This window comes from Bos grunniens, chromosome 29 (assembly GCF_055505025.1).
Source record: "Bos grunniens cultivar Pamir isolate PY7600 chromosome 29, Bosgru_T2T1.0, whole genome shotgun sequence".
Classification (NCBI taxonomy): domain Eukaryota; kingdom Metazoa; phylum Chordata; class Mammalia; order Artiodactyla; family Bovidae; genus Bos; species Bos grunniens.
This window is the reverse complement of record NC_141193.1, coordinates 39,639,838-39,665,643: the sequence shown is the minus strand read 5'-3', so window position 1 is coordinate 39,665,643 and position 25,806 is coordinate 39,639,838. Positions and strand designations below refer to the sequence as shown.

General features: G+C 40.7%; 1 protein-coding gene across 41 annotated transcripts in view; it reads left to right on the top strand.

Moving 5' to 3' along the window:
* DLG2 (discs large MAGUK scaffold protein 2) overlaps nucleotides 1–25,806 on the top strand; it is a 2,335,250-nt gene that overhangs the window by 2,146,500 nt on the left and 162,944 nt on the right. For 40 of the 41 annotated variants that reach the window (XM_086384619.1, XM_086384611.1, XM_086384617.1 and 37 more), the window contains one exon: nucleotides 18,080–18,194. In XM_086384619.1, coding sequence (XP_086240745.1) covers nucleotides 18,080–18,194 — 115 coding nt within the window. Of the gene's footprint in view, nucleotides 1–18,079; nucleotides 18,195–19,432; nucleotides 21,727–25,806 lie in introns of those variants that run through there. The other variant, XM_086384644.1, reaches the window with a different exon arrangement.

The window sequence follows — 25,806 nt, the reverse complement described above, 5'->3', positions numbered from 1 at the left end:
TTTTGCCATAGAAGATAACATTCACAGGTTCTGCAGATTAGTATATGGATATTTGGGGAGAGGGGAATTATTCAGCCTAATGTAAGCATTATAGTTAAAACCTCATGCGCTGGTGCTACCTACTGAGTGTGTTTTCTGGCAGTTTTAGAATGGCAGTGTCAACTTACTCTTGTTTGGGTCTGCCTGCTTAACAAACATCAAGGTCACAGGTATCCTCCAGCAAACCACTAACATGTTTAAATGAAGTCAGAAGACTCTCCACTGTTCTGATGAAAGAGCCAGAGCAAGATGACACTGAGAAACCTTCCAGCCCACGCTAGTAGAGACCTGAAATAACATCTGTAGAAGCCATGGTAGAAAAATAGACACTCCCGAAACGCCCCCTGAAACAGAGCAAAGAAAAAAACACCCTGGCTTCTCCCTCCTCCCCGACTCCAGGGTCCCATGAGTGTTCTCCCTCTGGTCTAGAAAGAGAGCCTAGGCAGTGTAATTTGCATGGGGTCAGCTGTTTTGATATAAAACAGAGCAAGAGAAGGTGTGGGAATCAAATATGAGAGAAAATGACCAGCACACAGACTGAGTCTCTGAAAAACGAGGACTAAAGTTCTTGGCAAATAAGTTTGTACTGGTTATTCCTGCCTTATCATTTCAGTTTTGTCCAAATATCCAGATACTCTTTTGCATAAAGACAATTTCTCACTCCACAGGTTCTTTATGCCCTGAGTCACTAGTGATGGCATTATTCATTGTGTGTAATTCCAAGACTGTGTTCCCAAGCATGCCTTGGAATTTCTTACCATCTACCTTCCAGCACCAGGGGTACATAGGAGCTGGCAGAAGCTGGGGGCTGGAGGGACATGTTTACCTGCTAGTGATTGAGCCAAAGAGCAGAACTAGAAATAGAATGTCCAGCAGGAAAAACACCTTGCTTCACAATGGATTTTGATTATATGCTAACGATGCAAAGTACAGGGCTTCCCAGGTGGCTCAGTGGTAAAGCACCTGCCTGCCAATGTAGCAGATGTGAGTTCGATCTCTGGGTTGGGAAGATCCCTTGGAGAAGGAAATGGCAACCCACTCCAGTATTCTTGCCTGGGAAATCCCATGGACAGAGGAGCCTGGCAGGCTGTAGTCCATGGGGTCGCAAAAGAGTTGGACATGACTTAGTGATTAAAGAAAAACTACAATGACCAAAGTACATTTTAAAATTGTTACTGTGGTTTGTATGCTTAGAGGCAGATGCTTTACATTTCCCACTCAGCCTCCTGCCACTGAGTCCCAGGGTTGTCCCAAGGCTCTCATCTGCCCTTTTGCCAGGCTGGTGGCACCGTCCTAATTGGATTTTAAGTTTCTAGTGATCTGCAATGCAGTACAGTGAGTTCAGTTCATTACAGCCCTGAATAGAAATGCAGACAAAATGCTCTCCATCTTTGGCCTTGAAAAGCTGTTTCTTCTCCTTCTTTCCCTTAACTTTTAAAAGTTGCAAATGAAGTTGCCAAGAAAGGTACAGGGAAGTCCTGTTTGGCCATCACCCTCCCACCCCCAGTGGCGACATCTGACATGACTGTAGTGTAATAGTGAAACCAGGAGGCTGCTGTTGCGCCAAACCACAGAGAAGATGCTTCACTTTATAAGTTGTAGAGGATGCCTCAGGGCTGAGAATGGTGATGGTTGGAATGTGGTAGTAATAATAATCTCATATATTCACACTATGCTTTTGTACTTATCAAAACTGTTCCTTCCCTCCACACTAATGCAGAGGTTCTATTAGCAAACTTCTCACTCAGCCAAAAGTTGCTGATACCTCAGTTTTACTTGGTAATTCAAGAACCAAAGAGCTCATTATAAGTGGGTTGCTTTTCATTTTCTTCTGGAAGGACACTGACATCAAGTTGCCTCATCAAAAGGTGATTCAGTCCCCTTTGTCTTTGCTGATTAAGAAAAATGTCTCCTCTTTAGAGTCAAAAGAGGCATGATCCTTTGCCTTTTACACAGGTGCCCTCTTGGCTTTGCTCTGCTTCTGCCATCCCTACAGCTAGTCATTTCTGCCCACCCATTGCTTCCTCTTCCTCTGAGATTAAGTCTTGTTGTTACCTCATCTCAAACACCATTCACTTTGTACTTCCTCTCAAACTGGGTTAGGAACCTCTCCTTTGTACTGATACAGTTCCTGGTTTCCACCTTAACAAGCTTATTTGTATTGTGTATTTTCTAGCCTATACCCCATTATAAATAGTGAGTTCTTTGAAGGCAGGGATTAGATTGTTTAATCCTTTATTTCTATTCCCAGCACTTTTTAAAAATGGGTGGATAGGTGGATTCATGCAGTAATTTTTTCTGTGTCAATCTGGAAAGACATAAGACTTTAATAACAACTGAATGAAATATATGAAAATAAATGAATCCTAGCTTTTTTTAAATGGGTGGATATGTGATCTTGGGAAGATATAAACATAGCAGTTTGAATACCTGCATATGTTTCTGTTCCCTCCCAGCATTCCACCAAAGTAACAAGGAATTTAAATAGGTATAAACTATGAGATTAAAAAAAGAAGTCTTTACAACACATGTAAGAAATATGTACAAAGTTTTGGAAGCTAGAAAGATGGGTGAGTGGAAGTTGACTTAGCCCAGCTGGAAAAGCATGAGCTCAAGTCCCTACAGGGGTGTGAGAAAACAGAAAAAAGTATGTATTGGTCTTTGTCCCCAGTTCTTGGCACAGAGCTCCTAAAACCCTAATAATTTCCTAAGTGATAAGACCAACAGGAGCATTTCTTGTTCTAACATTGGCCTTTGACCTCTGTTCCTGACGGAGCTCCCTGAAGCCCTTATAACTTCCTGGGTGAAAGAATTGTCTGTTGTTCTAATGAGGTGACTCTGGGGGTGGGGAGGGGGCTCCTGGATGAAGGCTGGTTACCAGGAAGAACAAGCTATGATTAGAAGCTTGGAATTTTCAGCCCTACCCACCCTTTCTCTTGAGAAAGGATAAGGGTTGAAAATGGAGTTAATGACTGATCATGCTTTTGTGATGTAAAGCTTCTGTAAAATCCTGAGGGAAAGGGGTTTGGAGCGCCTCCAGGTTGGTGAACACATGGAGGTGCTGGGAGAGTGGCTCCTCCGGGGAAGGTATGAAAGCCCCACACCCCTTCCCATGTACCTTGCCCTATTCATCTCTTTCATCTGGATGTTCAACTGTATCTTTTGTCATATCCTTTTATAATAAATGGGTGAAAGTGTGGAAAATGTTTCTCTGAGTTCTGCGAGCCACTATAGCAAATTTATTGAATCTAAGGAAGGGGTCATTGGAGCCGGCAATTATAGCTAGTTGATCAAAACTGGCTTCTGTATAAAAGGTATTCTATTCACATCTTCTTATGTCCTCATGAATCCAGAAGGGGCCAACTGGAGACCTGCTGGTCTACTGCAGTTCTCTGTGGGCAGAGATTTTGTGCATCTGTTAATTCATTCTGAAGTATGGCAAACATAACTAGATTGTATTAAAAAGGGCTGTTTCTTGGACTGATCCATAGAAGCCAGCTCCATTTGAGTTTAAAGAGAAAGGAAAGTTGTTGGTGTGTGTTGATTTCTGGTTCTTGAATTGGAAGCACAAATACCATCCCAAGCAAGTCCCACAAATATTTTCTGGTCTCAAACTAAAGGAGAAAGAGGATAAATTTGCCAGCAAATACTAATTAAAAGACCTTATCGTGTGACTATGCTGAAGCAACCCCCAGAATTGGGCTTCAGTCATCCTACATATTCCAAATTTTTAGCCTTTCATTGTGCAAGCTGCAAATAATTGACACCAGGCTGAGTCAGCGTTCTGATCCTCACACTCATGGTTCCGATGAGAGTCTAATTATAAGAGTTACTCCTACAGCTCCAGAGGCAGGCTTGGGATTTCTTCTTAAATTATTAATCAAAAGGAAGATAAATTTGCCTGATTCAGTTCTACAGGGGTCAATTTTCCCATGGCGTATTTTTATTTATTTGTGCATAAAAGTCACTTTTCATGGTTACTTTTATTATTTTCTCCTGTTTCTGTGGGTCTAGAGGATAGAATGAGCAGGTTAGTATGTGTTTCACAGAACCCTGTCTCACTGTAGCTGCAGCACAGTCTTCTTCTTTAACACTTCCATAGACCAGGAAAGCATCTAGTTTATAAATTGCTCCACTTGTTAAAGATGTAATCTGCCCTTACTCCCAGTCACTGGCACGAGAAGGCTGGGCTGTAATGATGCCCCTTCAAAATCAAAGTGCCGCCATGGACTGTGTCATTTTCTTTGCCTCTCAGTGGCTCTTTCATTGCCTCTTCTGTTCTCAGTCTTGCTCAAGCTAGAAACCTGAGGAAACCCTGGGTACTTGCACGCTCTTTCTTATAGGTCACACTGAGTCAGTCAGCAAAGCCCCTTATTTATGCTTCCCAAGCGTCCATCCCCTCTTCTCCACTCCCACTGTTCTCACCGTCTCTCACCTGGACCATTGAAAGAGACCCCTGAGTGACCTCTAATCTCTGTCCCGTCACTGTCCAGTCTCTTCATCAGAATGCGGCTGGTTAAGTGACTTCTGTAGTAGATCCCTTAAGCCACCCAGTGGTTCTGTTAGGTAGGTAGAATAGGGAAAAGGAGTCCAAAATGGCGGTGGCTAAAAGACAAGGAAGGTCCGAGGACCAGAGTGAAGACTTCAAGCAGAACAAACAGAACAAACAGCACTCCTGGCTAAGCCCAATTTGCATAGGGCAGGCCCAGGTGGAGGAGAAAACATATAAAAGGAGGAGCCAAAGCGCTTTCTCTCGCTCTTGCTCTCTCGCTCTCTCTCTCTTTCCTACCCCCCTCCCTCCCCACGCACTCCTCCACTCTCTTCTCTTTGAGTCTTGGATTCTCCTGCTATCTTCTAAATAAAATGGAGCTGTAACACTGATTTGCCTAAGAGCTGTAGCACGGTTTGTCCAAGACCTGAGAGCTGTGACACGTCGAGGGTGTTAATGTCCGTTGCTCCAAATCTTTGTTGTGACGAGACAAAGAACCAAGGAACATACACTTGTGTGCCAGTTCCATGTTTTCTTAGTTTTAGAGTTCACATTTCTTAGCAAATGATATTTGTGCAGAGGACAGTTTTGGATTACACTTTGTCCTTGCTTAAATGGTAATTTGAAATTCATGTACACCCGGGAAGTCCTTCACTTTCTCACAAATCTTTTGCCAAAAATTAAGGGAACAGTTTTATAGGAAAAAGTAGCGAAATAAGGCAAATAATTTTATTTTACACAGTAAAAATAACTAAACTGAGGACAACCTTGTTACCATAAATTGTGCTAAAGTTCTGTTCGGCTCCTGTTTGTGTGTTTGGGGGGCTGTGGGTTATTTCCCATTATGTGATTTTTCTGGTTGCATGCCATAAAATGCTTACTATATTAATATAATAAATAGGAACATGTATAGCATCCTAAGAAGTTAAAGGTACTCAGGATTGGAGAAGAATCTAGGTGGTTTTAGAATTTGGAAATAGATAATTATGATGAGAAAAAAGTAGAGGATAAATAGTTCCCTCCGTCTATATCTTTGGCAATTCTTCCTTTAACCTCAGTTGGAAAATGAAAATTCTTTTAGTGGGAGAGCCAAGGAGGGATAGAAGATAGTTATCAAAGTCTCGACATTTTCAGAATGGCTAGGTCACTTTTCTTTATCAGGATGAAGGAGAAATAGTCACATCAGCAGCCTCTCTCCATCCATTATCAAGTATTTCTCAGGCATCTCCCATGAGCCTAACAAATCACAAGCAGATCTTTACAGGTAATCAGTTTCAGGTACGGGACATACTACAAAGGAAAAATATCCATTGGTGTAATGGAAGGACCTATCATAGGTCAGGGAGTTGTCTGAGAACTTGATGTTGGAGATAGGTGGGGAAGACAAGAAGCTGATAAAGACCAATGGAAAGGTGTTCCAGGCAGAGGGAACAGCATGGATGATGTTTTGTAGCTGGAGGAGAATGGAAATTGGAAAATCTCAAAAGCTAGAATCCGAGGAAAGATAAAGATCATCTGAGCTGAGCAGGGACCTTCTTGCCTTTACCAAGAATTGTTGATGGGCAGAAACCAAGGCAATATTATAAAGCAATTACCCTTTGATTAAAAATAAATGCATTTTAAAGAAAGAATTGTTGACAGTATTCAAACTAGAAGCTAGAGCTAGTTCTGAAATTGCCATCACTGTGGAAATCAGTGTATACATTAGATAGCAGTGGTGAAAAGTCATTGTGTGCAGAGACCACATTGTATCATAATATCACTGGTATCTAACTCAGAGCGTTGCCAGGGTTGATGCTCAAGAAACGTTTGGTGACTGAGCAGAAGCTTTTGAGCAGCACAGCACTTTCATGGCAGTTACCTCCGTGAAATCTCCAAACAATGTTAGGTCTAGGTGTCCCATACCTATTTTACTGTGAGCCCACCAGGACTCAGACCGACACACATGGGGATACCCGAGTGAGGAGCCAGGCCCCATCATTCCCCACACACTGTACTTGTGAGGGGGACGGCACTGTGTTGCCAGCTTTTTAATTTTATTAAGTGAGGACATTTAATCCTTTTAATAATTAATTTAAATGTTTCTGTTATGAACATCTCAAACATACACAAAATTGGAATTTTGCAAAGAATGCTTGTGTATTTGTCACTCATATTCAATAATGGTCAAGTTTGCCAATTTGCATTGTATATGACCTAAAATATTTTCTTTGCTCATGTATTTTACAAATCCCACCATTATCTCTTTTCATTCTTATAATATTCAGAAACTATAATGAGAAAAGAGAGAATTTGTTTTTATATTACCACAATGCTGTTACCACACCCAACAGAATTTAAAACAATTCTTGGTATGATACAATATGCAGTTTTTAATGACTTAAAATGTCTTTTTTTTTTTCAATCAGGATCCAAGCAAGCATTGTATATTACATTTGGTAGGACATTTTGACAACAAAAAAGTAAGAAAGAAATATGTTTAGACAAAAAATCTCCACAGTCTATTATGTAAGTTTAGATTTATGAAGTGTTTCTACCCTCAGCCTTATGTTTCATGTGGTGACCCGGCCCTCCTCTCTGCAGCCACTCTGGAAATCCATGCCCCAAAGTGTTGCAGATTCTACAGTGTCAGAGGCAGGGCTGACTGCTCTCTCTCCTGAGCATGTTCGGCCTCCCTGCAACCCTGTTGAGTGCCGGTGTGTGTTCGATAGATAGAGGGCAGCAAATGAGCCTGGCAGTCAGCCCCAGATGTGGCGAACCTGCACCAACAGGAGCCCTGGTTTCCAGTTAACTGCAAGCCTTAAACCCAGAATCATACTAATCACATACTGAGAAGCTTTCGTTTGGGAATTGTTTTGGAGAGACCAAACAAAGCTTTTCCATGTTGCTCTTACCAACCTGTCTTACAGAATTCACTGTAGGTATGAATCTATAGCTGGACTGGAAATTGGTCATTAACTTGTCACCCAGGGTGACCGAGCCAGATGGCCATGGACCTGTATATGTCAGGAGTAAAGGAGGGACTAGCACAGTTGCTTATAGAGCCAAGTGTAGTCTCGGTGTAGTGAAAAGAAGCTGGTTGAGGCTGGAACTCGATGTGGATTCAAATCCCAGCTCTTCTGCGTGACCTTGGACGAATTGTCCAGCCTCTCTAAGCCTCCATTTTCTCTTAGTGTTCTTCCCTTTGTGCTTCTGTTTATCCCAGAATGGTGGGTTATCCTCCAAGATAATATGTATATGTATTTCTCAAGATGCTATTAAAGGATAAACCTGATAGGAATGTTGTGGGAGCAAGACCAGTGTTTGTACCCCTTATGTCACCCAAGAGGTCTGCCAGCCTGCCTACCTCTAGAGCCAGGCTGCATTATCTTCTTTCTCTGCCCCAGTCTATAATTAGGCAAGAATATCATCCTTTTCATTGGGCAAGATCTAACTGATTATTACTGCAGAAGAACACAGGAAGCTTGAACATTATTATTTTAGCTTCTAGTTCCATGATTTTAACACAAAAGAAGGACCCGGACAAATCCAGCAAAGATTTAACACTTATTTGTGAAGGAAGCCTTTTCTTATCTGATTGGATGTAGTCTTAGGCCCTTTGCCTTAAATTAGAAGGCCCAACTCCTTGATCCTTTTTCTGCCATACCATTACCTACGAATCACAGCAATTAAACTACAGCTTGTGCGTCTCTGCTCTGAGCCTTTCATTCAACCTGCCAGCAGAACCTTCAGAGAGAATTGCCATTGGCAGCCAGGCCCCAGTGATATCAGAGGTTCCCACTTTCCCCTCAGGAGTTTCGCGTTTCCTCTCTTAAGCATGATGCCCTATGTGGCTTTGTTTCCGTAATCAAGACAGAAATCTAATTTCACAACTTTGGGGACAAATGTCAGATACTGAAGAAATATTCTGGGCAGAAGGGAAATTTTGAAAAGGCTGTATTGATAAGAATTATTATCATCACTTTTGATGGTATTCAGTTTATCAAGCATTTTTATATCTGTTTTTTTTCATTTGATCCTACAACAACCTCGTAATGTAAGTAGGGTCTTAATATTACCCTCATTTTATAAATGAGGAATACACAGTTTCAAGAGATCTTAATCTTTTTTCAATTTATAGATGCTATCACATTTAATTTTAAAGCAATCTGACGAGGCTGGTGGTGTTTTTTCTGTTGTATATATGAGAAAACTAAGTCTGCTCTGGGTTGAATAACTTGCACAAAATCCACACTGTGAATTAGTGGAGGAACTTAAGATTTAAAGTCGGATTCTGTTTATTCCAGAGCCTTAAAAAAAAATTAACATCAGGCTACTCCCAGTTGACTGAAGACATAGACTTTACCAAATTCAAAAAAATTTCTGTGCTCACTCCACTTTGCAATAATCCTGGTAATCAAAGAAAATCTGCCTTTATGAATCCATAAAGCAAAGTCTGCCTGAAGCCAAATTGAAATTTGATGTATCTAATTTTCAGACTTATATGCACATTGTACAAGATAACTGGTTGGGGATTCAGACTGTTGTTTGTTCATAAAACTTACTTCATTTCACGCATTAAAGAATTCCTGAGCATTTACTGAAACCTCTTTAAAGGTTCTCTAGCTAGACTGTGCCTAGAAATTGTTTTAGTCAAAACAAGTGATCCCAATTCTACTGAGAGAGAGAAACAATGTATCTTAATTCAGTGTATTAAAACTTGCTCTAAAAAGTCTGATCTACCTAAAGAATGAGCTTATGGTTACCAGGGGGAAGGATAAGGAGAAGAGATAGCGAGGGAATTTGGGATGGTCATGGACAAACTGCTATATTTGAAATGGATAACCAACAAGGCCCTACTGTATATGTATAGCACAGGGAACTCTGCTCAATGCTGTGCAGAAGCCTGAATGGGAGGAGAGGTTGGGTGAGAATGGATAATGTATGTGTGGCTGAGTCCCTTTGCAGTCCACCTGAAACTATCACAACATTGTTAATCGCTACACTCCAATACAAAATAAAAAGTTTAATAAAAAAGTTTTAAAAATAAAAGTTTAAAAAGCAATGTACACTGATCCACGTTAGACTAGATTTAGCAAACAAAAAGATCAATTTTTCCCCTGAAGTCTTTATTTAGCTTGCCCAATTCAACAATGGGGAAGGAAATGGCAATGGAGAGGGAAATGGCAACCCACTCCAGTATTCTTGCCTGGAGAATCCCATGGACAGAGGAGCCTGGTGGGCTACAGTCCATGGCGTCGCAAAGAGTCGGACACGACTGATCGACGAACACACATTCAGCAAACATTTACATTAACATTTATTAACTGATAATCGTATGTCACACTCTGTTCCAAACAAGGATACAGAAAATGTATGACAGTGTCTTGCCCTCATGGTGTCTGTAACTAAGTTTTTAATGCTCAGTGCTAGAGCATTAGTGCTCTTACTTTGTGGAGTTCTGAAACAATAATAGACTCACCCTGTTGTCTAGGAGTCCCAGTTATATTTCAATTCTAATGAATTTAGTTTTTAATCTATTTCTCTCTCTCTCTCCATCTCTCTGTCTCCTGGTCTCCGCCCCACCCCCACACAGTCTGAATCAGAAGTAAACCAAACAACATCTGTAAATCTTCTGCAGTGGAAAATTCCATATCACCAGTTGAACGGAGAAAGCAGGATTGCAGTCTGAGAGATGAGTTAAGGAAAGAACCGGAATAAAAGGCTAGTAAAGTCTTGAGGCAGAATAACCAGCCTGTGTAGACCCACTGAAAATCCTTCCTTCCATTGTCCAGAGATTAGGTCTCTTGATGGCAGGTGGGCGTGCCAATACACGTATGAGAGGGGAGCCAGTCTTCTATAGCAGTCTGTAAAAACAGCAGCCTTCCCAGCATGACTGAAAAACAGCCAGAGGCTGAAAGCTCTGGGGCTGTCTCTAAAGCCTGATGAAACATGATGGTGCCTCTTTTGTGCCTATCCAGCTCTGAAGTTTTGGGGCAAATGAATAAAAGAAGAGGTGGTGAAATGGGAGCTTTTGATTTGTTTCTGAGTGCCAAGTAAATAGAATTATTTTTGTGTCATTCATTATAGAAAAGAATTTTAACAAAGTATTGCTTCTTGGATTTGAGGCATAACCAGTATTCTATGGCGACCCTCCTATGCATGCCTATTTGATTAAATCTAGTGAAGAATAATACATCTCTGATATTTTCCTGAAGAATGTACGTCTCATAATTTTTCACTTTTAAAGTAAAATTGTCTATAATCTTTTGCAAAAAAAAAAAAGAAAAAGCCTAGAAAGAGCAGTGATATGTTTGGAATATTCTAGTTTTAAGCACTTTTATTTATCCTATTACATTGTTTATAAGGTTAACATTTTCCCTCTTCTATACACGTACGTGCCAGCTTGTGAAGTCTAAATGACTCTTGAGTCCACCGTCTCTAAAGAAACAGTACTGCCGCTGTGTGTGTGTGCTCAGTCGTGTCTGACTCTTTGCAGCCCCATGGACTGTAGCCTGCCAGGCTCCTCTGTCCATGGAATTTTAAGAATACTGGAGTGGGTTGCCATTTTCTACTCCAGGGGATATTCCTGACCCAGGGATCAAACATGCCTCTCTTGCATCTCCTGTATTGGCAGGCGAATTCTTTACCACTGTGCCACCTAGGAAATCCTACAGTCTTTCACAAAGATTTAACCTGCCTCAGTTTCTCCTTTGTAACATGTGTGAGCCCTTTAAGGCAGAGAACTGTCCAGTGGACTCAGTATTCCTCTCAGTCAGCATTGTGCTTGTCGTGTAATAAACCCTGAGGAAACGTTTGCTGAATAAATGAAGAAGGTATTTCCCCCAAAGAAATGGAAGCATTCACAGTTGCTCCCCTGTGTCTCTCTGCCGGAACAGTGATTTGTCTGCATGTTTCCCGTATACCCTTCCTGGGCTCTAGTGACGGCAAGTGTCAAGTGCAGGCAAACAGTATTGTGACCCCAGCAGGATGCGTGTCATTGTAGTTTACCCCATCCCTATTGGAAGGTGCCCCAAAGCCCAGGCTTCTTTAGCTTATAAGCCACCGAGAACTTCTAGCTCAGGTTTATCTATTTAAAACATCACTTCTTGGGTGAGTGGCAGGTAGTCTCTTCAAACTACTTTCCCTGGAGCGTGGAAATGGGTAACTCGGCAGGAAAGCAGCCTGTTCTGCTTGGATGTGCAGAATCCTGCTCACAGTCCAGTGATTTACCAGTTACTGTTAAAACTGCATTTGTATCCATAATGAGCACATAGGAATAGGATACTGTTGTCCCCATTAGTGTGGCTGAGGACTGGATATGTATTTGTCTTAAGCGGGGGCCACCACAGTAACAATAGGAACCACTATCTTACATTTACAAAAAGCTCCATGCCAAATCTCATTTTGATTCTCACACCACTTTGTGAGAGGAGTCTCACAATTCACAGATGAGCACACTGACGCTCAGAAACTTCCCATGGTCCCGTTAGTATTAAATGACAGGATTAAGATTTAAAGCTGGCCTCCCAGCCTGCACCCTGTCCTGCTTTGCTCGCTGTGTCCCCTGATAAGTAACAATCATTAGTCGGCTGCACAAGGGCACAGCTGTGGAGGGGTAGGCCCCCCGCCAGATCACGTCAGGGATGACGTGCAGATGCCTTATGCTGTAGTCTAACCCAGTGAGCTCATTGTTTTCTTCTCTGACGCATGGCTGGCCATCAGAGACTTGAAGATGTGAGCAGTCGTTCAGTTTTAATCAATGCAGATGAATCCTGTTGCATTAAGCAACCCCAGACTTCTGGGGCGGTGCCTTCATTCCTATGTGGATCATGGGGGTCAGTTTGCTTCTGGGTCTCCTTGTTCACACTTGACAAACTGCAGAGGAAGCAGGTATATGGCAGAGCTTCCTCTCATGTGTGGCAAGGGGTGTTCACACCCTTGCCCTTGCTCCATCCAAGTGTCCATCAGTAGCTCAAAGCCTTGCGATGATACCGATGGACAAGATCACTGATATTCCTGAAAAAGGCAGCAGCCTCAGAGTTGGGCATCGTTCTCCTGACCTCCACATGATTGTGGATTTGTGAGAGGAACCTGAGGTGCCATTCAGTGGTTGCCCAGCAGGGGAATAGTTCAACCCTAGTGTCAGGCATCCCAAATGTGGCCATCTGCAACTCTTTCCTTTTGACCTGGTCGAGATGTCAATTCCTAACAGGCAGAGTGAGGCTGTAATAGGGGCCACTGAGAGCAGACACAGGTTTCCAGTTTACTTGGCACAGAAAGGGGTTATGACTTTTGCAAGCAGGAACAAGAACAGGTGTTAAATTACGTATGAAAATTAACAGCAGGAATTATCAGTCATTACCAATCAGTCAGCTCTCTCTTGTAACCTTCCACATATCTCGAAGTAGGTACAATTATTATTCCTGTTCTGCCTTCACATGAAGAAACTGAGCCCAACTTTCACTGTCATGCACAGCTAATAAATGGGAGAGCCAAGATGCTTTTCTAAAATGGAAGTATAGTTAATTTATAATGTTGCATTAATTTCTGCTGTACAGCAAAATGATTCAGTTATATACATACAAGCATGCTTTTCTTTTCCATTGTGGTTTATCACAGGATAGTGAATATAGCTCCCTGTGCGATACAGCAGGACCTTGTTTGTCCATCCTATGTATACTGGTTTACATCAGCTAATTCCAGACTCCCTGTCCTTCCCTCCCCTTCTCTCCCCCGGCTTGGCGGTCGCAAGTCTGTTCTCTACATCTGTGAGTCTGTCTCTGTTTTGTAGATAATAGGTTCATTTTTTTGCCATATTTTAGATTCCACATATAAGTGAAATCATATAGTATTTGTCGATTTCTTTCCGACTTACTTCGTTTAGTATGATTTCTAATTACATACATGTCGCTGCAAATGGCATTTCATTCTTTTTTATGGCTGGGTAGTTTTCCTTTGTGTATATATATATACCACATCTTTATTAACTCATCTGTCAATGGACATTTAGGCTGTTTCCGTGTCTTGGCTGTTGTGAGTGCTGTTGCTATGAACATACTGGTGCATGTATCTCTTTGAATTCGAGTTTTGTCCAGATATGTGCCCAGGAGTGGAATTGCTGGATCATATGACAGTTCTATGTTTAGTTTTTTGAGGAACCTCCATACTGTTTTTTGTAGTGGCTTAGGGTCCTGCTGCTTTAATGCAGTTTCCCACCTCAGCCTTATCCTGCTTAATTTCCTTGTCAGTGTCCCGTTCAAGAAGTAAACTCCTTTAGGTTCTGTCTTCTTAAAAACTGTGTGCCATGTGCCTAGTACAATCCCATGTGTAGGAAAGGAGGCATGATAGACCTTGAGGTTGGAGAAGCAGAGATGGGAGAGGCATAGCCACGCTCTAAGGGACAGTAAATGAGCGGACCAGCATGCGTGTGATGCAGCTGGTGAGAGGAAAGAGAGCGTGGTGTTGGGAGGGAGGGGCGGAGAATGGAGGCAGCCTGGGTTCTCAGGGAGAACTGTGGTGTTTTAATAGGCACTGGGTGTGATGGAAACGAACTGGCCTCTCAGAGCCCCAGGGTTGAATGCTGGCTCCATGTCCAGTGAGCTCCGGAACCGAGAAGCTCTGTGACTGTGGTGAAGTTAACCTCTCTGGACCTGTTTCACTACCTCTAAAATATAGACTTACCTCAGAACTGTGTTAGGAGAAATAACGTAATTTTTAAGTACCTAGCACAGAAGTTGGTTTACTGCAGGTACTCAGTAAACATGAATTTTCCCTTAGTGAGCACTTTGAAATCTCATCAGGGACTTCCCTGGTGGCACGGTGGAGAAGAATCTGCCTTCCAGCGCAAGGGACAAAGGTTTGATCCCTGGTCGGGGAAGACGCCACATGCCACGGAGCAGCCTGAGCCCACTGTGCCACGACTACTGAGCTCGGGCTGTAGGGCCCATGTGCTGCCCCTGAAGACCCCACACCTAGAGCCTGTGCTCTGTCACAGGAGAAGCCATTGCAACGAGAAGTCCCAGCACCACAACGAAGAGTAGCCCCCACTGACTGCAGCTGGAGAAAGCCTGCACGCAGCAACGAAGACCCAGCACGGCCCAGGATAAATAAAATAAAAATCTCATTAGAATGTTTTCCTGAGTGTTAGGAATCTGTTGGAAAATATCCCAAAGAGGAGGGCATGGATGTGAATGAAACATTTGGGGAGAGAAGAGAGAATTAAGATTGAATGGACGTGGTGGTGGTAGATTTTTAACTTGTTGAAAATGTAATTTTCAGTACTATTATAAAACATAAAGAAGACATACTTCACAATTTGTGTGTCTAGTTTCTTGTTTATTTCTAGATCATTTCTAACTATAACTTGTTTATCTCTGAGAGGCTGGAGACGTATCTCTCCTCTCTGTCTGTCTCTATCTCACACATACTCACATGCAGACACACACACACCATTTATATTTACAAACTCAAATCTTATTGTTTTTCCTTTGATGAAATTACTTGTAAAGCTTTATTTTTCAAAAAGGGACAAAGAAGGATAAACACTTTTGAATATGAGATTTATGTTTAATATGATTAAAGTGGAGAAGTTGAGAACAAGATAGGTTCCAAGTAAGACAAATACAATACACAATATAATACTTCCCCATCCATAGCAGGGAATGTAAACACTGTAGAATAGGATGCAGAATAAACATTTCAAAAGCATGGTAGAAAGCATTTTGGGGATCTGATGAGCCATCCATTAAGGAGAACACAGGAAGAGTCTAACAAAGTGCCAATCACATGCGGTTAAGTATCAGGAACTGTTTCCAGACTGTATGACATGGCTGAGATGGGGAGAGCTCGGAGACTGCCAGGAGGGAACAGTAAAAATAACAGTGCAATTTGGGAGTGACCCTAATTAAATAGGAATAAAGCCTTGAAATTAAACAGAATAATTAGCCTTGAGAAAAGAAGTCCTAGAGGAGAATCATCTTGTCTTTCTTCATTATATATATAAAAAAAAAACTTAATGTTGAAAATGGGCAATTTCAGTACCTGCAGGCATTTAAAACTGAAATTCATTTCAGTTCTTCTCCCTCATTCATTCATTCAGAAAATGGATTTCAGGTCTTTGTTATGATGGTGAAGTCATCCAAGTGGTAAGGGGGGTGTCCTGGGATTTAGTGATTCTTAAGATTTAGTGATTCTTAGGGGCGATGCGTGGCATTTAGCTGGTGACAGTATGGAGCATGGCTCAGGAGATACAGTTCCAACTCTGTGTTCCAGGATAGATTATTTTCTCCAAAAAAAGAGCTCATGGGGACTGTGTGATGTCCGTGCAAAGCTTGACTGGTACTCGTGCTACAGCTTTCTACCTGCCTGCCTCGAGTGTGCTCACATGCACCAGGATCCCTGTCTGATAGCAAAGGCTGTCATATGGGAATCATTAAATAAGTTACGGCCTAATCTGTGGGATATAATTGAGGGTATTAAGAAACATGATACTTATTATTTTAAGAGAAGGTAGGAAAATATCCAAGTTAACACTGCTAAAAAGGGAGGAAAGAGCATTAGCATAATATATAATTGTGATCTCACGTGTGTGGGGGAGTATATGTGTATATTCAGATGAATATGGCTGCAAGTCCATCACCCACTGTCTATGTACCTGCAGGCTATGCTGTGGGGAAAACCAGGAGTGAGAGGAGAAGGGGGGATGGGGACCTCTTATTTTTTATTCCATGTTTTTTTTTTATATGCTTCACATTTTTACAACATCCGTGGCCTTCATTTTGTAATTTAAATAAGAAATGAGATAATGCCCATGAAGCTTGAAGCATAACATCTGCCATGTGGCCAGCAATAAATGTTAATTGGATATTAATAGGATGGCAAGAAAATATGACTTGCTCAGAATGACTTAATCTGCATGTAGCATCATATTGATGGTTGTATAAATAAGTGTTTTCTCTCCCTGCTAAAATGAAATATTTTAAATTACAGTTAATAGATTTTAGGTTAAATATGTTATTCTGCTCACTTAATCATTTAGGATTTAATTATTCAAAGAGAAGTTTTGAACAGGAAGCCTTCCAAATCTAGGTAACATGAGACTTTGTTTAAACACCAGAAATTTCCCCTCAGCTATTAGGGTTTTATCTTTAGAGTGCGGGAGTGAGTGCTAATCTGCTTCAGTCATGTCCAACTGTTTGTGACCCTATGGACTGTAGCCCGCCAGGCTGCTCTGTCCATGGGATTCTCCAGGCAAGAATACTGGAGTGGGTTGCCATGCCCTCCTCCAGGGAATCTTCCCAACCCAGGGATCGAACTCACATCTCTTTATGTCTCCTGCGTTGGCAGGCAGGATCATTACCACTAGTGCCACCTGGGAAGCCCATCTTTGGAGTACTAAATTTCAAAAATATTTAACATTCAGAATTCATTATTTTCTGTCATTGAAAACCAAGATCAAATCATTTTTCTTATGGAATTCCGTACCACAACTACCAATAGACATTCAGTAAATTGAATTTAAATTTAATTTTGTGGAACTTTTTATTATAAAAAATTTGAAATATACTGTAAGGAGATCATCTTGTATTATATTCATTTAATCATTCTTGTTTTGTGAAGTTATGAATAAATAGAGTTGAAAATCAATTTGTTTTCTGCAATATATTAGAACCTCTCTTAAAATTCTTCCTGATGAGTTGCTTTGCAATTAGAAGAACCATTTACAATTTGAATTAACATGTTTACAGTTATCTTCTGGGCAAATTGAGCCTTTTACCTAAAGCAAAATTTTCCTAAAGCAAGATACTGTTGTACCAAGGAGATGATAGACCAAGTTAGGATTCAGAATATGAAAACTTCAAATTATTTCTTTTTATATGCTGTGTTACTATCTTAAAACTTATTTTTCTGTCTTTATTTTTATTGGATTGATGTGGTGAAAATAAATTTCCTATGATGACATAGTATATTTTAATAATTGTATTTCCTTGATTTTTAAGACCCCCTATATTTTTTCTTTGCATGCTTCTAAAATAGATTTAATATTTTCTAACCCTGATCTCCTGAGAAGCTAATTTTTATATATTGTGTTAAAATTGATGAAGTTTGGCATGTGGTGTTTTATATTAAAGATATAAGGCAAAATTGAGGTACAATCCAAGTAATCAACTTCTAAGACATCCCCCTCCCCAAGAAAAGAATTTAGCAAAAGTAAAAGAGTTTAGCAAAAAACTGTTTTTTTCACAGTTCATCACCAAACAGTTCTCCAGTCTATCAGTTGGAAAATGACCTCCTCCTCCCGTGTACTTTTCAATAGTGGGGATTTGGTGGTGGTGTGTTTTCCAGTTTGCCTTTTGGGAAGTAACTGATTTGTTCTTTCCGTCTTGGGAATGTCTACAAATAAATAATATGAAAGTGAACCTTCTGTGTTCCACTAGTCTTGCATTGTGCATCCCTCTGTTTCTTGGCAAAGGAACCAACAACAGGGACAAAGGGCTGCCTTGAGTGTGCAGTATTTCTAACTTGCTGAAGGCACAGAACCAAATTTGCCATCTTCATTTTCATTCCCAGATTACGCTCGATTTGAGGCCAAAATCCATGACCTACGAGAGCAGATGATGAACCACAGCATGAGCTCCGGGTCCGGGTCCCTGCGAACCAATCAGAAACGTTCCCTCTATGTCAGGTAGGCAACAGTGTGTTTCTTACTGTGACCTGCACTTGTGAGCCATCAGCTTGGGGAAGCAGAGCAACACCGTGTAGCAAGGGGACACGTGTTCTTAATTAACCCACGCTCATCAGCGCACCACTGTAAGACCTAAAGTTTAACCGTTGTGAAGAAATTTTAAAAATGTTATTAACTATGTTAAATTAGTTTAAGTCCCCTGCTTTTAACAAGTTCTTTGACCATGTTGTGATCCAAGGTAAAGTTCTTAGCACAGGTTGTAGTAAAAATAGTGAGAAGAATATTTTCAGTTCAGATGCATCTTAAATTGAATATATGGGCTGAAGCACTGGACATCTGCTTACCATCAGTATGGGAATAAAATATTCTCATATTTCTTCCTGGCGTACTTGACATCTATCCTATTAACTTTGGTATATTGATTAGAAATCAATACTCTCTCAAAGAGTTATGTCGTTTTTTTCTTAAAGTTTGGTAGAATGACTTTTTTCTGTGGCATCTCATTACCAATTGTTTCTCAAACCATAAAAGTTACTTGTTCCTTGCCTGACAAAACTCATTAGCTTATCAGAAAAAAAAAAAAAAAAGATGATTGATTTAACTTGAAATGCCTTCTGGTCTTTCATACCCATAATTAATTCTTGAGTAAGGTCCATCATCACTCAACTGTAACATGCACCTCATCTTAGCATGAAGCCTCCTATATTCCTCTCAAAATATACTTTATCAGTGCTGACTCTAATTTTTAAAAAAACCAGAAAACAGTACACTATAAAAGCTCAATAAATTTGAAATATCCAGTTCTTTATTAAAAAATAATGCATTATATTTCTTTGAGGATTTTATGTCATATTAGAGCATTAATTTCTATTTTTTTCACAGAATCTAGGAAAATCTTCCTAATTCCTATAGGAAACTATTCCTCATTCCACTACCATTCAATTAAAAAGAAACGATGACTTATAAGAATGCTATTGTACGTATTAATGGCCAAAGTGGGATAGTGATGCCCAGTTAATAGTGAAAATGAATCCGGGTATCATTGGGGGAACCACGCCCATCCTCACTGTATTCTCTTGGCATCTGGTCTGACTCCCACCTACGGTCATATCCTTTAGACCTGAAATTTCACCATCTTGTCTTGACACGAGGTGCATGTTATAGACATTCATTTATATACTTAGACAGATTTATCCTGTTGGTTTCCCTTTGGCTGTAAGGTATCCTTTGTGTCTTAGGTAGGTACAGCAGGGCCAAGGAGGGAGGAGGATTCCAGAAGGCAGCAGCTTCTCGAAGGCTTTGGTTTGCTGGCCTCTCTGACAAGCATAGAGTCCCTTCTTATTCCAGGGAGTTCCAGTACCTCAGAAGCCCTGAGATTTAAATTTTTTAAAAAAATCAGAATATGAATATCCCAAATTTGTTCAACTGCATTTTGGAATATTATTTTGGTCCATGTCTGTGTAATCTGTGAGAGGAACTATTGAGAACCACCCTAGAACATGCCTGGTAGTGATGTCACAAATATGATGGAAAGCAGCTTGTGTTGTATTGCTGGTCTTTTACAAAATATTTTCTAAATCCTGAAATGCTTTAGTCTTGGGTAGCAAATTAGGAAAAGTTAACTAAGTTAATAGGATAGAGATAAATCAGCTAAAATTAAAGTTATATAGAATAAAACTGGAAGGAAAAAATGATCATATTGTTGGTTTCTTGTTAAAAAGTAGAATGCATAAAAATGTTCAATGTACTAGAAGGAATTTGCTGAAAATATACCGGTAATAACTTAGTCCTTTTAAGTAAGTTGTGGAAGATTAGGAAAGTGAAATGAAGTGATATGATGCTATTATGTAAAACTAATAGACTTATTTGAAATAGTAGTATTGCTCAGAATCAGACCTTTACTCTCTGAAATGGTAAATAAAACTATAACATACAAAAGAGATGAAGACTTAAGGTAATAAAGAACATTGTCTTGTCAGTGCTTTAATAGTTGGATATTGTATTAAAGGAGGAACTCCTGTTAAATAAGGCTCAAAAATAGCTGAAAATTCATGAAAAAATTCCCAAATTATTTCTTTATAAGATACCAAAAGTATCTTGTAGAGGTCTGACCTCAGTTTCTAGGTGACTCTTAGAGGCATAGAGTTGTAAAAGATGTGGACCATGAATAGAGTCCAGTCAGAACTTACAAGATCCCCTAGCCCTGTTCTCATGCAATGTGATAAATTAATTAATTTCATTAATTAATGAAATAGAAAAGCCTAAATGGAATTCTTTCTCAAAATGATTTGGTATGTTTATACCTTTGTTGTTTGTTTGTTTGTTTGTTTAACAGTAATTTTGGCTGTAGGATTTTCAGATATGCTTGTCTCGTCTAGATCACTTAAATAGAACTAGTGCCCGTTGATTGTGTTATTTTAGAAAGTCAACTAGATGCTGTTTCAAAATAAATCAGTAGCAAAATTTCTCTGATTATATAAATATCAGATGATGAGCATGTCTCTTTAATCCCAGAATGACACCCTGGAATGTTATTCCCTTTACCCTGCTCAGCTTTATGTAATGCTCGGGCTGGAATCTTAGCTATCACCAGGCCCACTGTTTAATTTACAGAAGGGGAAATTCCTTCCGTAGGAGGGAGGGGCCCCACAGCCGCTTGGCAGCAGAGTTGGATCTCCTGCCTTCCAGAGCCATCTATCACTCTAGCTGCCTTGGGCCCAGCTTATGCGCATCAGCTGTTCAGTGCGCTTTGGCTGTGAATCCCAATGTGCTTCTGTCAGCACAGTGGCCGACTCTTGGATTACGAAACAGATTAGCTGAGAGGAGAAATTCAAAAAGAATACTTCTTTGGGGTTTTTACACAGGATAAACTGTACTATAGGGCTTTCATATGGGATTTCTTTAGTACTATTCATATTTTTCCATGAAGCCAAAACCTAAGCCAGAAAGCAAGCTGCTTCTTTGTTCTGTAATAAACAATTTAGCTGACTTAGTAGAATATTTGCTTGTACCACAAAACCACCTTCCCCTTGGAGTTACCTCCTCTTCCCTAAACACCATACACTCTCTTTCTCTCTCACACACACACTCTCTCTCTCAACATTAGCCCTATGCTGGCTGTGTGCAAGACGATGCATCTTCTCGGGCTCACGCAGAAATTGGCCTCCTTCCCTTCCTAGAAATAGTCCCCCTGGTGATGGCGATGTATTTGCCTGGCAGGGAACTAGCACATCTATCCAGGCAGTGTTGTAAACTTGAGCCAACCCTCTCTATTTTCCAATCTAGTTGTAATTATTTTCCTTCTTCTAATCTTTTTTTGTAAGGCACTTGAAGTGCTTTGGTCGTGTCATGCAAATGGAGTTGATTGTCACTAATGATAATGCTGTACATGTTCTATGCCAATGATTTGGATCTGCTTGGTTGAATGGGCTATGTGTATTGTGTATTTCCTGCATTGTGAAACATATGTAGTTGTAGAACCTTAAAAGTAAATAAAACATTAAAAATTTGAATAAAATATTTTTCAAAATGCTCCAAAGTACATTATCAATTCTTCAGCCCTAGATGCCACCTGGGCTCCTGGTATGGGTTTGTTGCGTGTACTTTGGGGCTCTATATATGTGCAGGCTGAGGTCTCTCTACCGCTATAATATGCAGTCCCCTTGGTATCTTTCTACCAGCTCTAAATGCATCCCACTAGCAGAACAAGGCTTTTCCTGCTACTAATAGGATGTGCCTTTATATCTAAAAACTACCATGAAAGGTCAGAGTAGAGGGGGTTAAATTCACTCCAGAGTGCAAATGGCTAAGGAGAGATCCGTTCTTTGGATAAAAGAGAAGCAAGAGCACCTAGGACACTGGGAGAACGGAGAGGGGGAGAAAGAAAAGCAGGTAAGTCCACCAATGGAGAGTAAGAAGGAGGTCACAGGAGAGAATATAAGAGAGAACCTGGTCCTTGTTCATTTGTTAATAAAAGATAGCAATTTGAAGAGTTGGAGGGAATAAGCTTTCTGTTGTGAATTTAGGTTTAAAAGTCAGTAACTTATTTATTTATGTGTTCCTCAAGCGTGTTTTGAGTGTATATTCTGTGCCAGAACCTATAATGGACACTGAGGACCTAGAAGTCATGCCCTGTCCTCAAGGAACTTGCATCTAGTGTGGAAAAGAGATGAGGGGGAAGACAGTCATAATGCAGAGTGCAGTGAAAAGTTAGCTCTAGAAAGGCCAAGAGCCTTTACTGCTACCTTATATAAGGATATCTGAATTAATTCTTGAAGATTTTATATAAGTTAATTCAGAGGCCTTCAAACTATTTTTACTCAAAATAAGAAATACATTTTTATCACAACCCAGTAAATACATACACACATAAAGCTGAAAAAAGATTTTATTATTGAAGTTTATGTTTTATGTACAGTAAACTTTGCTATTTTCCATTCTGTTTCTCTCATTCTTTAAAAAATGGAAGTCACAACTCATTAATTTGGTTTAATGACTCACTAATGGGATCTGATCTACAGCTTGCAGATGGAATAAACAAGGAAGAGCATTCTAGGTAGATGACACAGGACTCAGGCAAGAGAACACGTCTTCACGACATTATAGTCAGCATCTGTGGGACCCCCCTTCCAGTTCCTCATGGCTGTCATCAGCACCCCATCCTCACAATTGCTTCCATCTCTCCTCTGCGTTCTTTAGCCACTCTGAGCCCTCTGCTCACAGTTTTATGTTCTGGATTTGAAGTATTTACTTCCTTCTGTGGTCCTAAATCCACATTTTAAACTAGTAACTCAAACTTTGTACTTTCTTTGACAGTTTTTCCTTCAAGGACTATATATGACAAATGTTGAGGTCTGCCTCCTGCTCTGTTGTTTAAATCTTTTACGCAACAATTCATCAGAGCATCAGTTCTTTCATTCAACAAACATGATTTCACATGAATATACCTGCAATATACCAGTCTGTAGCAGATGCCTAGCTACAGAGATGAATAAGAGATCAGCCCTTCTTCCCTCAGGATTCTCATTGCCCGTGTCTGCAGACAGTTCAGTTAGAATGCAGGACATTATCGTAACTATTCTCATGTGCTATGTGCCTTGCAATTATTAACCTGTGTTAATCTTCACAACAGCCTATAAGGCTTCCTACAATGAAATCTACCCAAAAGACCACTGGTGTTTAAAACTCACATATTAAAATAGTGATCACTCTGGTCTTTATTACAGCTTCATGGTAAAGCTCCTTGAAATGGCAGGTCCATCAATACTAGGCCTGCAAATCCCAGTTAATGTCTTAATTTTCTTATATCTTTAGTGCCTTATGGCACAGTGCTTGGCCTAAAGAAGTCTCTTCAGTAAATATTTGTTGAATGAATTAATTCCTAGATTCTCTTTCCCGTAGAGATGTGAAAGAACAAGATTAAAATATAAGCCAAGACCTTTGAGTAGTGAGCCCTCTGGAAACCCAATATCAGGTGCATGGAGTTTGGTCAAGTCCTGTGGACACAGGCACTACCTTTTGGGATTTCCAGGACACATCTGGGTCTGCAAGGCCTTTCAGGCAGCTTCACCTGCCTGCTGAACTCTGTGACCCTCTTTCAGCTGTGGCCTAATTCAGTAATACATTTAGACCATGACACACAGCCTGTACCTTCTTAGTGAGAGGACCTGGGGTAGGGGCAGGATTCAGGGTTAACCTCATCTGTGTCTCATTCTCAGCACCCTTAATCTTCCTATTCCAGAGACACAGGACTGGAAGTTGCCCTGAGGGAAATCTTGAGCAAATAGATTTCACCCAGGATTCTTCATCCTGATGGGTTTTTATTCTAGAGGAAAGATGTTCTCCCCTGATTGATTTTGGTGGGAGGGGAAAGCAACATCATCATGTAAGAGACTCTGGTCTTTTTTCTGCTGTTCTTTAAACATTAATATATCCTTCCACTGTACTTCCTGCCCCACTGTATTTCTTATCTGGGGATGGGCTTCCCAGGCAACCTGGGGAACAATGTGGAATGGAGCCAGTTCAGGGAACTTGGCTCCAGTGCAAAGCTGCTTCCCATTTCACTTGGCCATGTATTTCTCAAGGTTATTTAAGGTAGAGCCATGAAATCATTGAACTTTATTACAAGTCAGGTTTTTACCTTCTTCCCTTCCAGCCTTGGACCCAAATGCTCTCAGCAGATGTCCCCAGGGGACATGCTGTAATCCTGTGTGCATCCCTGCCCAGTGCTTGGCACAGGGCTAGCCAACAAAGGCATTTTTACTGCCTCTCATTCATTCACTCATATATTCTTCTTTGACAAAATTATCATTTATTCTTTCAGAAATACAATGTATTACAGCACCTTGGATTCAGGGTTTCTTGCTGTGTGTGTGCTCAGTTGCATTCTACTCTTTGCGACCTCATGAACTGTAGCCCACCAGGCTTCTCTGTCCATGGGATTTCCCAGGCACCAATACTAAAGTGAGTTGCCATTTCCTCCTCTGGGGATCTTCCTGACCCAGGGCTCAAACCCATGTCTCCTACATTGGCAGGTGGATTCCTTACCACTGAGCTACCTGGGAAGCCCCAGAGTTTCTTATCTCTCTTAAAATCCTACGGGGGAGACATGACCAGGTACCTGAAACAGTCTGACAAGATGAGGCAGAAAGTCTGGAGATGGTCTAGACTTGGGAAACCCAAGAGCTTTGGAAAGGGCAGTGCAAAAGTCAGGACGGGCAACCAGAGCCACACTGAGAGGCCTGTGCTTTATTCGTCACTTCATTTAAGCTTTATAACAGTGCTAAATACAATTATGATTATTATCCCCATTCTACAGATGAAGAACCTTGTACAAGGCCAGAGAGATTTAAAATAGCATGGTGCCACATGGCCAACCTGTGTTCTCTGCCCACATGTGCCTCCCACTGGAGCCCCTGCTCATTGTACTACAGAACAGTGAGGAGGAAGTGAATTCTCTAGGGGCAGAGGTTACATTCATATTGATAGACCTCCTGTTTCATTTATACTTTACACTGACTTCCTCAAGGGAGACCTGGCCTCTGGTCTAGACTTCACAGTTGATCAATTGCTTCACAGTTGATCAATTGCTGAAACTTGAACTTTTCATTTATAAAATGGACATAATACCTTGTTCACCAGCTTGTTGTTAAGATTAAGTTAAACTAAGTCTATGAAAGAACCTGCCAGATGGGCTTATTAGGTAAAGGGTAGGGCCTGTACCCCTCCCACTGGCTCAGCGCCTGCCTCCTAGCTGGTGCCTCCTTTTAAGAGGAATCGATTTTGATTCTTCATGTGTACTTTGAGACTCATTAGCATTATGTGCACTCTCTCAGGCATTTGCATTTTTAATTGCATCCTTAATTGTGGAACAAAAAGCTTTGTCTTCAGGCAGCTAATTTTGTGCCAGAAATAGAAAGGAAGAGTCACTGGGGACTGGGAGGAGGTTTCTCCTTGCCCTGAAATCATAGTCTGGCCCCAGTTTTAAAATATTTTTAATTTTTAGTTTCCTATGAGAAAAAATTGCTGATCACCATGGGTGACCCTTCCATTAACCATCACATTTCTTATCTATCTCTTTACCCCAGGATCTAGAATCCAGATACCATTTTTA